At 51.5% G+C, this 15,972-nt stretch overlaps 3 protein-coding genes across 5 annotated transcripts in view; 1 reads left to right on the top strand and 2 right to left on the bottom strand.

Moving 5' to 3' along the window:
• Positions 1 to 4,099: 4,099 nt before the first annotated feature.
• On the bottom strand, positions 4,100 to 5,775 carry FAM229A (family with sequence similarity 229 member A). The gene is made up of 3 exons (XM_032246761.1): positions 4,743 to 5,775; positions 4,515 to 4,661; positions 4,100 to 4,357 (listed from the first exon to the last, which is right to left on the bottom strand). Exons 1-3 carry the CDS (start codon positions 4,874 to 4,876, stop codon positions 4,255 to 4,257), a joined length of 384 nt encoding a protein of 127 aa, XP_032102652.1. The 5' UTR covers positions 4,877 to 5,775; the 3' UTR covers positions 4,100 to 4,254.
• TSSK3 (testis specific serine kinase 3) lies at positions 5,488 to 7,105 on the top strand. Its single transcript, XM_032246762.1, has 2 exons — positions 5,488 to 5,632; positions 6,375 to 7,105. Exons 1-2 carry the CDS (start codon positions 5,488 to 5,490, stop codon positions 7,034 to 7,036), a joined length of 807 nt encoding a protein of 268 aa, XP_032102653.1. The 3' UTR covers positions 7,037 to 7,105.
• Positions 6,199 to 15,972, bottom strand: part of BSDC1 (BSD domain containing 1) — a 33,623-nt gene continuing 23,849 nt past the window's right edge. For 2 of the 3 annotated variants that reach the window (XM_032246760.1, XM_032246758.1), the window contains exons 10-11: positions 11,516 to 11,619; positions 7,893 to 9,452 (exon numbers count right to left, since the gene is read on the bottom strand). In XM_032246760.1, the coding sequence (XP_032102651.1) occupies positions 9,420 to 9,452; positions 11,516 to 11,619 (137 nt within the window). In that variant the 3' untranslated portion in view covers positions 7,893 to 9,419. Of the gene's footprint in view, positions 7,272 to 7,892; positions 9,453 to 11,515; positions 11,620 to 15,972 lie in introns of those variants that run through there. The other variant, XM_032246759.1, reaches the window with a different exon arrangement.

Genomic DNA, 15,972 nt, shown 5'->3' on the forward strand with positions numbered 1-15,972 from the left:
TGCCCAGCCTGAAGTGCAGTGGCATGATCTCGGCTCATGGCAACCTCGACCTCCTGAACTCTGGTGATCCTCTTGCCTCAGCCTCCCAAGTAGCTGGGACTACAGGCATGTGCCACCATGCTTGGCTAATTTTCTTTCTTTCTTTCTTTTTTTTTTTTTTTTTTTTGTAGAGACAGGGTTTTGCCACATTGCCCAGGCTGGTCTTGAACTCCTGGCCTCAAGAGATCTGCACACCTCAGCCTCCCAAAATGCTGGGATTACAGGCATGAACGACTGTGCCCGGCCACCCCATCCTTTTTCTTAGGGGAGCATATGGAGGCCCCTAAGAGGTAGAAGGTGTTATTAAGGATTAGGACAAGGCAGAGGGGAGGAGAAGGGGAAGTTGGGTCAGAGTCCAGATGTGATGAGGCTTCAGGGAAAGTGGCATCTGGGGTTTCCTCAGAGCCTGGAAATTCTACAGTTTCTGGTTTCACTCTGAGACCCCCAAATCCTGAGATGCTCAAACCCTGAGGCCCAGTCCTTGTAAGTCCTGGGGGCCCTCTAGGAGATGTGAGTCTGTAGCTGGAAGTCCACAATCCCCTGACAAGTCCCAAGATGATGAGTAGGATTCTTGACCATCCCTATGTCAGTGTGCACTTTGGTTGAGGCAGTCCCCACACCTGTTACCTGCGTGATCCCATGTCATCCTCACATAATCCTTGGAGGCACGTAGCTTATTCAGCCCCATGGCACCTATGAGATTTCAAGGGGTTAAGAAACTTGCTCAAATTCACACGGCTAGGATGAGGCAGAGTGAGGATTTGAACCAAGGTTTGACTGACATCAGAGTCTGTGCTTTTAACTCCTGTGCTATATTAAGCCTGGCGACCCCCCTGGTTGATTGGCTCAGTAAGAGGAGGAGGATTTGTGGGGGATTTGCTTGTGGTTGGGGTGGCTGTCCCCCTCTCATATCAAGTGATGGGAAAGGGTAGCACTGACGTCAATTATTGCCATGGTGATACAGCAACCCTTTCCCTGCTGTCTCCATGGTAACCTGGGGGGTCCATCTGTACTTCGCCCCCTCCTTCTAAAAGGGGGTCCCTTAGGGAGGGGCTGGCTAATAAGGTATCTGAGAAAGAAGTCAGGGAAGGCAGTGATTCGAGCATCCCCCTTTGCCCGGCCCCTCCCCATTCCTCAGGCCCAAAGAATAAGGCCGGGATCTGCATTGGGTCCTGCACCGGGGTCTGGGGACAGTTAGGGTAAGGGAGGCAGCTCTGTCTTTTCCACCTGGGGATTCCCCTGGAAATTCCCCTGCCCCCATACCCCCACCAAGTTCTTAGGCTCCTGAACAGAACTGCTAGGAAGTTGGTAGAGAGAGAGGCAAGAGGGTTTCCTCAGCCCCCTTCAGGGCTGGACATCACCCAACTCCCAGGGACAGTGTCTTTGGCTGTCTGGCTCTCTGCTGCCCCTTGAAGACAAAGGTAAGAGCAGCAGCCCTAGCAGTCTCTTGCTTATCAAGTGGTAGCTGTGGCAGTGATTCCTGCATGGTGGACACACAGGTCCTTACTGAAACTTTCCAGCAGGTGTCATTAACCCCATTTTACAGATTTGAAGATGGAGGCCCAGAAGGGCTAATTAACTAGCTCAAGGTTGCACAGTTAGAAAAACGGCGGAGTCAGGACTTGAACTCAGCACTAGTTTCGGCCAATGGCTTTTCCTGGGAGAAGGAGTAAGAAGAAACAGAGAACAGGATGAAGAGAAGAGAAATAGGAGAGTGAAGTGACCCAGGTAGGAGCCTGTTGTACTCTGCCTGCCTGCAGAACAAAGTTCAAACTCCTTCACCTGGTATGCAAAGGTCTCCCTGATCCAGCTTCTCTTCTGTTAATTCATTCGTGGATCCCTTGCATTCTAAGCTCTGCAAGGGAAAATGATGTCAGATTCAGGCCTGGGTTCTCCGTACCAGGCATGGCCCAGGTAGGTGTTGATGAAAACTGATTGAACTGAGTTTCTTGAACTTGTCCTTCACTTTCCTGCCTCCAGGCCTTTACCCACAATGCTCCCTCCCCAATGGGAATGCCCTTCCCCTTGCTTATGGACATTCTAGAGCTAACTAGCCCCATTGGCAAGGGCTGTGTCTGGAATCTTTGCATCCCTCACAAATCAAGCACATGGAAGGTGGCAGTAACTGGTTTCTAAATTTTTTTTTTTGAGACGGAGTTTCGATCTTGTTACCCAGGCTGGAGTGCAATGGCGCGATCTCGGCTCACCGCAACCTCCGCCTCACCACAACCTCCGCCTCCTGGGTTCAGGCAATTCTCCTGCCTCAGCCTCCTGAGTAGCTGGGATTATAGGCACGCACCGCCATGCCCAGCTAATTTTTTGTAGCTTTAGTAGAGACGGGGTTTCACCATGTTGACCAGGATGGTCTCGATCTCTTGACCTTGTGATCCACCCGCCTCGGCCTCCCAAAGTGCTGGGATTACAGGCTTGAGCCACCGCGCCCGGCCTGGTTTGTAAATTTTTTAGAGACAGGATCTCCGTCTGTTGCTCAGGCTGGAATGCAGTAGTGTGACTTCGGCTCATTGCAGCCTTGAACTCCTGGGCTCAAGCAATCCTCCTGCCTCAGGCTCCCCAGTAACTAGGACTATAGGTACACACCACCATACCTGGTTTTTGCTTTGTTTTGTTTTTAAAGATGGGATCTTGCTGTTTTCCATGCTGGTCTTGAACTCCTGGGCTTAAGTGATCCTCCTGCCTCAGCCTCCCAAAGTGCTGGAATTACAGGCCTGAGCCTATTCTTTTTTTTTTTTTTTTAAAAAAAGGAAAAGAGGGTAGAGAAGAGAAGAGAAAGGAAGTGGGAAAGATGGTGGGGGGGGTGGGCGGGCAGGGAAGGAAGACTGAAGGATTCAGCATTTTGGGGGGCTGGCAGAGTCCAAAGAGACCAGCTGATGCCCCCTTCCCCCTCCCCCTGCTGTTTTAAAAACCAGTGAGGAAACAGGCCCTTTTAGTAAGCCTCCTACATGGGGACTGCCTGGGAGAGCATTTTATGTAGAAACAGAAGGGTATCCCTTCTGGGTGACTGTGGAATTCTAAGGTGCTCTAGGGAGAGGTTGGACTTCTCTACCACATGAAGATTAGAGGAGGGTGTTGAATCAATTCTCCTTAGATGTCAGGGGACAGGAGACTGAACCTGACCTTTAGGTTACACTCCCCCCATAAAAGCAAAATTGTCAAGTAGAATATACGGGCTCATTAAAGCAAAATGGAAAGTAGAAAATAGTTGCTTAGCTTAAATACTAGCACTTCTGGGTAGGGTTCCTGTCATGGGCCCCTGGAGGGTGGATCTTAGGGCATGTGGTCTGAAGATGCTTCGGAGTGTGGTAGTGTCACCTCTCATCGGGGGACCTTGGGCAAGTCTCAAAAAGGCTCATTTCACTCATCTGTAAAACAGGAAGTTAAACCTCCGTTTTTCAAATGGCCTCTTCCCCAAACTTTTTGTGATCCCTTCGGTCGTAGGAGAAACCAAGGCTCAGAATGGACTGGGGCAGCTCCAAACCCCTCCAACAAGGAAGGCCCCAGGCGCCCAGGGTCGCAAAGAGCATGTTACAGAACCTTCTCGCTGGAGAGGATTAAAGCAGGCCTGGTCGGGCACCTGTGGTCCCAGCTACTGGGGAGGCAGAGGTAGAAGAATCGCTTGAACCTGGGAGGCAGAGAGCCGAGATCACGCCTCTGCACTCCATCTTGGGCGACAGAGTGAGACTTCATCTCAAAAAAAACGCCTGGTATGGGTGGCCATTGGCTGTATTCTATGTTACTTGTCGGCCCACCTCTCCTCCCCGCTCCTGTTCCCCGCCTCTGTGGGTTGCCGGCATCCCCCACAATGATGTGAATTCACCGGAGAAGGGGTTAGAGAGATGGACAAGGGCAGGGCCCCAGGGTAAAGGCTGCCCAGGGAGGGTCAGGACCAGCAAGAAGTGGGAGGAGGGAAGTGGCGCAGGCTGAAAGGTGGAAGGGCCGGCCTCTAGGGCTGGGTCCAAGTGAGGAGGCCGCAGAAGGGAAAGTGTTACTGGGCAGAGCAGCTGGTGGACCCGACGGATAGACATACACTGCCAGCCCGAAGTGGAAAGAACAGTTTATGCTGTGCTTTATTAAAATGTGCATCATTCTTTTATTTTAAAATGTGCATCATTGTCTCGTGCTCGGCGCGTGCGACCTCAGCGTGGTGGCCCGCGGCGGGCCTCGTTCCCGCCCGGCTCCCGTGGAGCCGCAATGCGCTCACGTGGCGCGAGCCCGGGGGCTCCCGCCCATGGCCAGGTAGACGTCGATGGGCACGTGCAGCAGCGTCAGGCAGTGGCAGCCGGGGCAACGTCGAAGCGGCCTGGGGAAAGCGGGGCATGACAGGGGGGCGTTGAGGCCGTGGGGGCGCATCCAGGTAGTTCACCTGGGGTCCCCTGGGGACCGGGACGTGGATGTGCGGACCTTGCCGCTAGGGGCGCCAAGTGGGACAGAGGGCGGGGCCGCGGGGCGGGCCTCACCTGACCGGGTTGTGCTCCGTCGCTACCGCCTCCGGGCTGTCCTGGGACTCGGGGGCGGCGGCAAGGCCACTGGAGTCTCCGGCCTCAATGGGGAATCTCCGACCCTGCGGGGGCTCCTGGGCGCTCATGTCCAGGCCCCGGGGCGCTCTGCGCGGGGAGTGGCGGTCAGGCCTCTCCCGGGCCGCCGGGCGCCCCCGCCTCGCGCCCGCCCCCTGGGCCGTCGCTCACCTGCCGGAGGCCGAGGCCGGTCCCAGGCTGGAAGCAGCTGCCCGAGCCCTGGCCACTGGAGAACGCTCCGGTCCAAGCGGAGCCGGGCAGGTGTCTGTGGCGCGCCTGGGCGCTGGCATCGAGGAGGGCAGCATTGTGACCCAGGCCACGACGCGCTGACCTCACAGAGCCCGTTCCTCCAGCTGGGGAATCCCCAACGGCGCCCCCGGCTGCCCCAGGCACTTAGCGCAGGTTGGAGCCGGGAACTGGAGGGCTTTGGCCGTGGCGCCTGGAGACGGGGTCGCGCCGACCCCAGCTAACCTAGTGCGGCGCAGGAGGCCAGGGCAACCCGCCGCAAGACGGCGTCCACGGCTACGATACGGGTATCCCCGGCCCACACAGACGCCGCGGAACGCCCTCCAAGGGGGAGCTATGACCCAGTGCCTGGCGCGGGAGTGGGCGCGGCGGTGACTTAACCCGGGCTGGGTTTGGTGGTGGTAATGAGAGCAGATAGGGGCACTACCCATTTTGGCCAAGGGTCACACAGCATTTACATCACAATTGCACCAGAGTCTTAAAATGTCTGGCCCTCTCCCTCCCCACCACCCGCGGCTGTGTCCAGACAGAGAATGTTCTAACGCCGGGGGGCGGCTGCGGATGAAGTGCTTGGGGAGAAAAGGAGCAGGCCAAGGGCGATGGTGGCGTAGAGCTGCCTCGCAGAGGCAGCATGAGCTGAGAGGGTGATAGGAAGGAGGCGCTAGACAGCATGGAGGACTTTCTGCTCTCCAATGGATACCAGCTGGGCAAGACCATTGGGGAAGGGACCTACTCAAAAGTCAAAGAAGCATTTTCCAAAAAACACCAAAGAAAAGTGGCAATTAAAATTATAGACAAGATGGGAGGGCCAGAAGGTGAGCCAGGGCCCCTTTGGCGGGAGGGCAGGCTGGCTGAGGCGGGTGGGTGCTTCCCCCAGTTAGATCATTCGATCATTCCCTGCTCCCACTGGTCTGGAACTAAGCAAGCCCCGTGGCAGCTCTGGAGTGGGTCAGTGGGGAACAGAGGGGTTCTAGGAGTCCAGGAACATTACATCCCCCAAAATATAAGATTAAAGTGGCATGAGGTGAAGGATCCTCAGAGGCAAAACCCGAGCCGGGCTTTCCCTTCTGGCCGGGAAACAGTCTCTGAGACAGAGACTGCCTGAGGCCACAGCCAGGACTAGCAGAGAACAGGAGCTGGTGCCAAGGCTGATGGAGATGGGGAAAAGACAGGGCTCATGGAAAAAATTGTGGTCAGGGGACAGTGGTGGGAGAAGCTGGCTCATCACCCTTTGGGCAATCAGGCCTTATAACTTGAGATTCTGTGGCTTTGTCTGAAAGTCCCCAAAGCACCTTGATATCCAGTCACAGACTGCTCACAACAGTCCACAAGTTGGTGGGGAGTGGTTCCTTTGAAAGACAGGTTAGCGACAAAAATAACAGAAGTGAACATTCTTTGCAATATCCAAGCAGCTAGACACATTTAAGACCATTAAGGGAGCCAAGAAATAAGACCCAGACAAGGTGGGCAGGACAGAAGTTGGAAAGCAGGAGACAGGTGTGAGGAGGTAGGCCTTTCTGACCCTCCAGCCCATCTCTACTCCCCTTACTTCCTCAGAGTTTATCCAGAGATTCCTGCCTCGGGAGCTCCAAATAGTCCGTACCCTGGACCACAAGAACATCGTCCAGGTGTATGAGATGCTGGAGTCTGCCGATGGGAAAATCTACCTGGTAATGGAACTGGCCGAGGGAGGGGATGTCTTTGACTGCGTGCTGAATGGGGGACCACTGCCTGAGAGCCGGGCCAAGGCCCTCTTCTGTCAGATGGTCGAGGCCATCCGCTACTGCCATGGCTGTGGTGTGGCCCACCGGGACCTCAAATGCGAGAACGCCCTGTTGCAGGGCTTCAACCTGAAGCTGACTGACTTTGGCTTTGCCAAGGTGTTGCCCAAGTCGCACCGGGAGCTGAGCCAGACCTTCTGTGGCAGCACAGCCTATGCCGCCCCCGAGGTGCTGCAGGGCATTCCCCACGATAGCAAGAAAGGTGACGTCTGGAGCATGGGTGTGGTTCTATATGTCATGCTCTGTGCCAGCCTACCTTTTGACGACACAGACATCCCCAAGATGCTGTGGGAACAGCAGAAGGGGGTGTCCTTCCCCACTCATCTGAGCATCTCGGCCGAATGCCAGGACCTGCTGAAGAGGCTCCTGGAACCCGACATGATCCTCCGGCCTTCAATTGAAGAAGTTAGTTGGCATCCATGGCTAGCAAGCACTTGATAAAAGCAATGGCAAGTGCTCCCCAATAAAGTAGGGGGAGAAAGCAAACTCAAAAACCCGCTTCTAAAATGGTGATATATATTTTACGCTTTAAGTTTACTCATCCTAAAACTTACATACCTCCTCCCCAGCCTTACTACTCTTTCCATGTAGAGATCTTCATGGAACCCGAGGGCCTCATTCAGACTTCCTTTTTTCTTCCCCTCTGAGACACAGTCTTGCTCTGTCACCTAGGCTGGAATACAGTGGCACGATTTCAGCTTACTGCAACTCCTCCTCCCAGGTTCAAGCGATTCTCCTACCTCAGCCTCTCCAGTAGCTGGGTGCCTACCACCACGTCAGGCTATTTTTGTATTTTTAGTAGAGACGGGGTTTCACTATGTTGGCCAGGCTGGTCTTGAACTCCTGACCTTAAGTGATCCACCTGCCTTGGCCTCCCAAAGTGCTGGGATTACAGGCGTGAGCCACCGCACCTCGCCTGACAAGTGATTTTTCATACTAAAGTTAATTTAAAAAGACCCCAGAATCAAATACACACAGGGGGAGGAAAGGAGAAAAACGACCAAGAGCAACTGAAACCACCGTTGTTGCAACTTCCTTTCCAAATAAAAGCAGAGGCATTGGGAATGCAGAGATGGCCTCTCGACTCCTTGTCCTGGTGAGAGGCCTGCTGGGAGTCCTGCCCCTTTTTCATCCCAAAGGCAAAGCTGAATCTGGGATGAGGACAAGGGACCTCATCTGGACCCAGGCTATCCCCCTACCCTGCCTCTGGCTCCAAGTGGGAAGCCAGTCCTGCCCTGGCCCAGTGCAGCTGCCAAGGGGACAAAAACAGACCCCCAGACACCTTCCAGCTTCAGCTGAATCACTTTAATGCTGTTAACGGCAAGTCTGTAAAAGGTTCAGGACAAAGTTCTTTTTTCTTTCTTTTTTAATTATAAAACTAACAGCTGTTAGAATCTTTTTTTCTTTTCTGTTTTTTTTTTTTGTTGTTGTTGTTGTTGTTGTTGTTTTCCCAGCTACAAAATACTCTGGGGAGATGCATTATAATTTAAAATATATAATATTGCACAAACAACCAAAAGGTTAATTAAACTAAAGGAATAATTACAAAGAGAAAAACCCATCCCATCAAAAACAAGGTTCAGCATTCTCTCCATCCCACCCCTCACTGATGGTTTGAAGTGGAAGTGACCCCACTCTTGGTATCCCTGACCATGATCCATTTCACTCACTGGTGAGCACACCAGATTAGGTACAAGAATCACCAGAGCAGCATCGTGAAGCACCAGGCTCTCCAGAGATTCCTGCAGCCCCTCATTCCCCCAGAGGTGCAGCTTTACCAGAGTGGAGGGTGAGAGCGCAAAGGCTGGGTCTGTCTTCAGGAAGAAGAGCTTTTGCAGAAGCCTGATGAGAGTTTCAAGTTCAGCCCCAGGATAGCCCTTCCAGACGCAGAAGGGCCAAGGCAGAGAAGCTAGGCTTACCAGAGTTGTAAGTACTCGGCTCTGATCACCGCTCTGTACCACTGGTAGCTGTTTTGTGTCCTAAGCTACAGGGGAGTTGAGGTGGGTAGCTGGTTGGACAAGGTATCCTGCCAGGCAACACACAGAAGGGCCTGAAGTGGCCCCCTCCCTTCTTGGGGAGGGGAAGAAACGCAAGAGCGAACTCCTGCAGGTGGCACAGCTGGGCTAAGGACTTGGGTGCATCTGACATGAAGAAGCCCTGGGAAGGCATGGGGACAGACCAGCGTGGGCTGGAGGAAAGGAAGGAGGTGGGTCAGGGTTTGGTCTCTGGATTCTGGACCCCAAAGGAGTCTTTCCAGGAATGGAAAATGCCTGGGAGGGGGAGATTCCCAAGAGAGGCAAATTTCCCAGAGATAAGAGCCTCTTGCCCACTGGGATAGGAACCAAAATGTGTTCGCTGTCCCTGTTTAGCCAAGGGCAGGTGGCAGGGCCCTCCCTGCCTGCTTATGGGTGGACAGAGTGTGTGGTCTCGGCTTCCTCTGAGAGACTGGTGGTTTTGCTTCTGTCTACACAGGCAGAAGGGCTAGAACTATCCTTTAGGACTTCCCAGCAGGAGTGTCCAGGAACAGTGGGTATTCAGCAGAAAAACGTTGGCTCTTCTGGTGAAGGGGATAGGTTTCCTCTCTCTTGGGTCATCCTATTGTTGGCACAAGTCAGAGTTCCTGGCTGGGATTTATAGAGCCCCTTCCCAGGTGTGAGCAGAGGCCCAGAGGGCCAGCAGGGAGCCACCAGAATCTGTGCCCAGAGCTCTGGTTGGCAGAGGAGATTTGGGGGGACATTCTCAGTCAGAGTCTTCCAGGGCTGGGCTGAGACGAGAGAGGTGAGAGATGCCATGGGTGGGGAGTTGCTCCCTCCAGTTCCCCTCATTCCCAGTCCTCCCACTCTACATCTTCCAGCTGCAAATGGGAGGGGATGATGGAAATCACAAACACACAGTTATTCCTGAGTCAGGCCCAGACCTAACCTCCCCTTGCTGAGCAGAGCTGCCTCCCATCCCCCACCTAGGCCATACTCTGTCCCCACTGAGAGTGAACCCCTAGTCTTAAGGAATGTATCTGAGGGGTGGGCTTGCTCTGATTATTTCAGACCTAAAGAAATGCTTCCACCAACCAACACCAAACACCACAAGGTGATGGCTGTCTACAGGAACCAAGTCAGTCCCAGTCCCTTAAGGAGAACTTGCCTCCTACTGAGCAGAGAATGCCATGGCTCTGAGACGCAGAGAACTCAGGAGGCCTGAGCAGATACTTGGCCTTGAACACAAAAGACCAGTGTGATCCAGGGCAAGTTACTTAACCTCTGGGTGAATGGGGGCCACTGTCTAAGTGGCACTGTGGTCAAAAGCAGAGGCGGCAGTGGACTACGGGTGCTTACAAGGTCTTCACTAGGGGCGCCAAGCCCCTAATTCCCAGCTCAAGTCTCCCCAAGCAAAGGAACCTGTTCTTGCTTTGTTCCTACTCTGGGCCTGCTGTCAGCTGAGCCCTGCTAAAGCAGGTTCTAAAGCGTTCAGGGGTACTGCATGTCAGGTTTCAAAGGGGGCTGCAAAGACACAAAAAGCCAGCAAGCCCCTGTGGCCTGACAGGCACTATGGACCTTCTCTGTCCTGGGTATAGTGAGGTAGTCACAAGTCCAAAATACTCCTGAGTAGGTAAAATAATCCCCCAAGGCTTCAGTTTCGCTTCATGAAAAATGAGGCCCTTCACATGTCTTTAATCTGTCCACCTCTTTCTAGCTTAGGTTCATGAGTTACATGATGGAAGGACTCACTTGGTTTTTGTGTGACAGTGGAAGTAATGCTGACATGAATCAGATGGCTGGGCTGCAGCCATAGTTGTCACTTATTAGCTGGGAGAGCTTTGGACTGTTGCACTCTCAATCTAAATGAGCCACTTTTGATTCTGAGAGGTAGTAAAGAATAACAGTAATAAGGCCTTTTTGAGCTTAATAACTGTAATGGATTTTGTGGCATTTATCACGAATGTCTCCTGAGTGCCACCATGTCTCAGGCACTAGCCATAAGGTGCCTACATGCATCACCTCATTACAGCATATACGCCAGGTTTTATAATGATCAATTCCATGTTTTAGATGAGGAACCAGAGGTTCAGGTTAAGTAACATGCCCTTGATCACAATGGTCTTTTGTTTCCAAGGCCAAGTATATGCTCAGGCCTCACATCTGGGGACCACAAGTCAGAAGGTCTGGCAGGGTTTAATAACTATGTTCTCTCTTTTTTTTTTTTTTTTTTTTTTTTGAGACGGAGTTTCGCTCTTGTTACCCAGGCTGGAGTGCAATGGTGCGATCTCGGCTCACCGCAACCTCCGCCTCCTGGGTTCAGGCAATTCTCCTGCCTCAGCCTCCTGAGTAGTTGGGATTACAGGCACGTGCCACCATGCCCAGCTAATTTTTTGTAGTTTTAGTAGAGACGGGGCTTCACCATGTTGACCAGGATGGTCTCGATCTCTTGACCTCGTGATCCACCTGCCTCGGCCTCCCAAAGTGCTGGGATTACAGACTTGAGCCACCGCGCCCGGCCTTCTCTCTTTTTTTTTTTTTTTTTCAAAGATAGAAATGAGGTCTCACTATATTGGCCAGGCTGGTGTTGAACTCCTGGCCTCAAGCGATCCTCCCACCTTAGCCTCCCAAAGTGCTGGGATTACAGGCGCGAGCCACTGTGCCCAGCATGTCATCTGTTTTCTTAAGCAGTTTCTCAGGCAATTTTGATACAGAGCTCAGGTCAAGAACCCTCCCCTCTTATTACCCTGGAACTGAGAGGAAGTGGAGCCTGCTGATGACCACTGTTGTGGGACTAAGCAGGAAGCTCCAGCTTCTTTCCCACAACATGCCACCTCAGACAGGAGCAAGGACCCTCCTGAACGGACAGCTGGGCTGGCTGGGGACGGTTCTCACACCCAGTACCACTAGGCCCACTTCCCTCTGACCCACCAGGCCCACTCACCTCCCCAGAGGCATCCACTTTGGAAAGTGCCATCTGCACTTCCTCTTCGGTCATGTCCAAGTCAAAGTCTTTCTCCCAGTCCTCACTGATGTCTGTGCTTGAGCCTGGAACCATAAGCCACAGTGTGAAAGGCAGGAGGAGGCAGGGAAGGGACACCTGAAGAGGGTGTAGCTGGGGAGATAGTACGCTTTAAAGGGTCTCACAAATACACAAGTCTTTACATTCTGTGTTGACTCTGGCCCAGTGATCCCACTTTTCTGTTTTGTTTCTTTAGATGGAGTCTCATTCTATAGCCCAGGCTGGAGTACAGTGGTGTGATCTCAGCTCACTGCAACCTCTGCCTTCCAGGTTCAAGTGATTCTCCTGCCTCAACTTTCCGAGTAGCTGGGACTACAGGCGTGCGCCACCACGCCCGGCTTATTTTTGTATTTTTAGTAGAGATGGGGTTCTATCCTGTTGGCCTGGCTGGTCTTGAACTCCTGACCACAAGTGATTGGGCCGCCTCAGCCTCCCAAAGTGTTAGTATTACAGGTGTGAGCCACTGTGTTTGGCCCCCACTGTCAAGAATCTATTCTAGGCCGGGCACAGTGGCTCACGCCTGCAATCCCAGCAGTTTGGGAGGCCAAGGTGGGTGGATCATGAGGCCAGGAGTTCGAGACCAGCTTTGCCAACGTGGTGAAACCCCGTCTCAAAAAAAAAATAATAATAATAAAGAAAGAAAGAAAAAAAAAAAGAAAGAATCTATTCTAAGGAAAAATCCTGGATTCAGTCAGAAATTTAGCCGAGAGTGTTCACTGCAGTGCTGTCATAGTGATGGAAACCTAGGAACAATCTGAAAGTCCACTGACAGGGAATTAGACAAGTAAATAGTGAGTTACATGATAGAACACTGTAGGCTGTCAGAGGTTAGGGTGGAGAAGAACTTCATATCCATACCAAACAGCCTTAATCTATTACCTCAGAAAAAGTAGGTCATTAAAGAGTGGAGAAGCACTGTGGCCCAGAGGCTCCAAGAGAGTCACAGAAATCTTCCAGAGGAAACAAACAGTGAACCGGCCACGCACAGGGGCTCACACCTGTAATCCTAACACTTTGGGAGGACAAGGTGGGAGGAGCGCTTAAGGTCAGGAGTTCAGATCAGCCTAGGCAACATAGTGTGACCTTGTCTCTAGAAAAAATTTAAAAATTAGCCAGGCGTGGTGGTGCACACCTGAGGAGTCCCAGCTACTCAGGAGGCTGAGGTGTGATGATCGCTTGAGACCAGGAGTTCAAGGTTGCAGTGAGCTATGATCATGCCACTGCACTCCAGCCTGATGACAGAGTAAAACCCTGTCTCTAAAGAAAACAAAACAAAAACTTCCCCTCAAACCCCAAAACAGTGAACCTCTTCCTTCTCACTCCATCCTACCCATACTAATCTTATTCCTCCAGAAACATACCAGGCACATTCCCAACTTAGGGCTTTTGCATGGGCTGTTCTCAGTACCAGAAACTCATCTCCTCAGATATCCACAAGACCAACTTTTCACCTCCTTCACACCACTGCTCAAATCTCACCTTCTAGATGTGGCCTACATTGGCCATCCTAGTTTAAAGGGCAACCCATCATCACCCTCACCCTGCTCTAGTTGTTTTTTTTGTTTTCTTTTTTTTTTTTTGAGATAGAATCTCACTCTGTCACCCAGGCAGGAGTGCAGGGGCACAATCTCAGCTCACTGCAACCCCCACCTCCTGGGTTCAAATGATTCTCTTGCCTCAGCCTCCTGAGTAGCTGGGATTACAGGCCCGTGCCAACATGCCTGGCTAATTTTTGTATTTTTAGTAGAGACAGGGTTTTACCATGTTGGCCAGGCTGGCCTTGAACTCCTGACCTTAGTTGATCTGCCCACCTCAGCTTCCCAAGTGCTGAGATTACAGGTGTGAGCCACTGTGCCTGGCTCTGGATTGTTCTTTTTTCCATTGCAGTGACCACTTTCTAACATATTATATAACCAGACTTAATATGTTTATTGTCTATTAATATGTTAGAATATGAGCCCTGTGAGGGCAGGGATCTTTTGTTTTTTCTCTTACGTATTTCAAGTTCTTAGTTGGCACCAAATAAATAGTCACAGACCCTTTCTGTAAACCAGGGGTTGGCCAATGATGGCCCATGGATCAAATCCAGCCATGTCACATCATTTGCTTACATATTCTCTGCTCCTGCTTTCATGCTACAAGAGCAGAGATGAGTAATTTCGACTGCATGGCCCAAAAAGCTTAAAATCTTTACGGTCTGGTCCTATACAGAAAAAGTTTACCACCCCCTGCTCCAGATGATTCTGATGCCTGCTGTTTGTACTGTTTGATAGCCACTGCTCTAAACATTCATATTTGGCTATGACTACTTATAGTCAATATTTAAAATGTATATATAAGTTATTACTGAGGCAAACTACACAAGTCGTCCAATAAAGCACATACAGTCTGATTTCCAGTTTTAAAATGTGCCCACAGATGCATGCACACATGCAGAAGAGATGAACAAGATACCCAAATACGCTAGCAAAGTTATCGCTAGGTGACGAGGTCATGGGGTGATTTTTCTTGGTTATTTTTTTCCCAAAATGAACATATATTACTTGGTAATCTTTTTTTAAAGCACCTTTAAAAAGAGTGGATCCCTGATCCTCCAACGGCATGACCAGTAAAAATCTCCATTTCTTCTTGTCCAACCTACTCCTCATCAGATGCCTCGGCGCCAAGACCTACCCCTCAGCCCCACTCCTACATTGCTTATACAGTATCCTGCATTATCCTCTCTTCTAGCCAGAGCATGGTCTCTGGAGCCAGGTGGGCCTGGGTTGAATACCTACTCCTTTACTGTGTAGTCTTGGCAAATTATTGTGGCTTCAGTCTATTTATAAAATATGGATAAATGTACCCTCTTTGCAAAGAACCACTGGAGAAGCTTATTAGAATGCAGATTCCTGGCCGGGTGTGGTGGCTCATGCTTGTAATCCCAGCAGTTTCGGAGGCTGAGGCGGGCGGATCACAAGGTCAGCAGTTCAAGACCAGCCTGGCCAATATGATGAAACCCCTTCTCTACTAAAAATACAAAAATTAGCTGGGTGTGATGGTGGGCGCCTGTAGTCCCAGCTACTCAGGAGGCGGAGGAAGGAGAATCACTTAAACGTGGGCGGCAGAGGTTGCAGTGAGCCAAGACTGAGCCACTGCACTCCAGCCTGGGCGACAGAGCAAGACTCAGTCTTGTGGGGGGGGAAAAAAAGAATGCAGATTCCTACTCTGCTAAGACTCCAACTAAGACTCCCAACGCCAACTAAGACTCAGCAGGTCTAGGTGGTAGCTGGTGAGGCTGCATTATAAGCAGGTACCTGTGTGATTCTGTGTAGACCTGGGCCTGCAGTTTGAGAAACAATGGTGTTAGAATTAGAGGTATGAATGTAAAGTGCCTATTATATATACACATGGCTATGAATGAATGGCGCTGCCTTTCTTCTAAGGGCCTTGTCTCAGAGTTCAGTCATTTTGTACATGGCACCTCAGCAAGTCAGGGCAACCAAGACCCAGTTCTTCTGACTCTGCACCTACATCTCTCTGTGTCTGCAGGACACTTAGGTGACATTCATCTGGCTGTCACCACAGGCTTCCTGTGTGTTAGCCGGACTCCTGGCTGCTTCCTCACTTCAGAGCTTTGGCTGGGGCCATAACAGCTTTCCCTAACCTCAGGTTGCCCTCTAGGGACTTGAAATAGTCTCTTTAGGCTTAAATGCTATGGCAGATCCTTTCAGGGGTAGAGAACACAGTATCCACTACCACTTCTGGAAAATTCCACATCTGGGCCGGGCGTAGTGGCTCACGCCTGTAATCCAAGCACTTTGGAGACCAAGGTGGGCAGATCACCTGAGGTCGGGAGTTCAAGACCAGCCTGACCAACATGGTGAAACCCCGTCTTTAAAAAAGAAAAAAAAGGCCGGGCGCGGTGGCTCAAGCCTGTAATCCCAGCACTTTGGGAGGCCGAGGCGGGTGGATCACGAGGTCAAGAGATCGAGACCATCCTGGTCAACATGGTGAAACCCCGTCTCTACTAAAAATACAAAAATTCAGCTGGGCATGGTGGCGTGTGCCTGTATTCCCAGCTACTCAGGAGACTGAGGCAGGAGAATTGCCTGAACCTAGGAGGCGGAGGTTGCGGTGAGCCGAGATCGTGCCATTGCACTCCAGCCTGGGTAACAAGAGTGAAACTCCGTCTCAAAACAAAAAAAAAAAAAGGAAAAAAAAGGAAAGAAAAAAAAAGGAATATTCCATATCTACCTCTCGGGTGAGTATCAACAGTCCCAGTATACAGATGAGAAAATGAAGGCTTCAGGTGGCGCAGGGAAACATGAAGCTGGGCTCTCCTTCCACTATCCTGTCACACAAGGAGAGCACTAAGATCTCCATTACAACCTGCACGT

The sequence above is a fragment of the Sapajus apella genome, unplaced genomic scaffold (assembly GCF_009761245.1).
Source record: "Sapajus apella isolate SASKATOON/1434 unplaced genomic scaffold, GSC_monkey_1.0 scaffold62, whole genome shotgun sequence".
Taxonomy (NCBI): domain Eukaryota; kingdom Metazoa; phylum Chordata; class Mammalia; order Primates; family Cebidae; genus Sapajus; species Sapajus apella.

What these genes read in the sequence shown, in the direction of transcription:
- FAM229A (XM_032246761.1), bottom strand. Translation starts at nt 4,876, where the DNA reads ATGCTGCCCTCCTCGATGCCAGCGCCCAGGCGCGCCACAGACACCTGC. An exon ending in CCGGCCTCGGCCTCCGGCAG is followed by an intron (nt 4,662 to 4,742) that starts GTGAGCGACGGC and finishes CTCCCCGCGCAG; the next exon opens with AGCGCCCCGGGGCCTGGACA. An exon ending in ACGGAGCACAACCCGGTCAG is followed by an intron (nt 4,358 to 4,514) that starts GTGAGGCCCGCC and finishes CGCTTTCCCCAG; the next exon opens with GCCGCTTCGACGTTGCCCCG.
- TSSK3 (XM_032246762.1), top strand. Translation starts at nt 5,488, where the DNA reads ATGGAGGACTTTCTGCTCTCCAATGGATACCAGCTGGGCAAGACCATT. An exon ending in CAAGATGGGAGGGCCAGAAG is followed by an intron (nt 5,633 to 6,374) that starts GTGAGCCAGGGC and finishes TTACTTCCTCAG; the next exon opens with AGTTTATCCAGAGATTCCTG.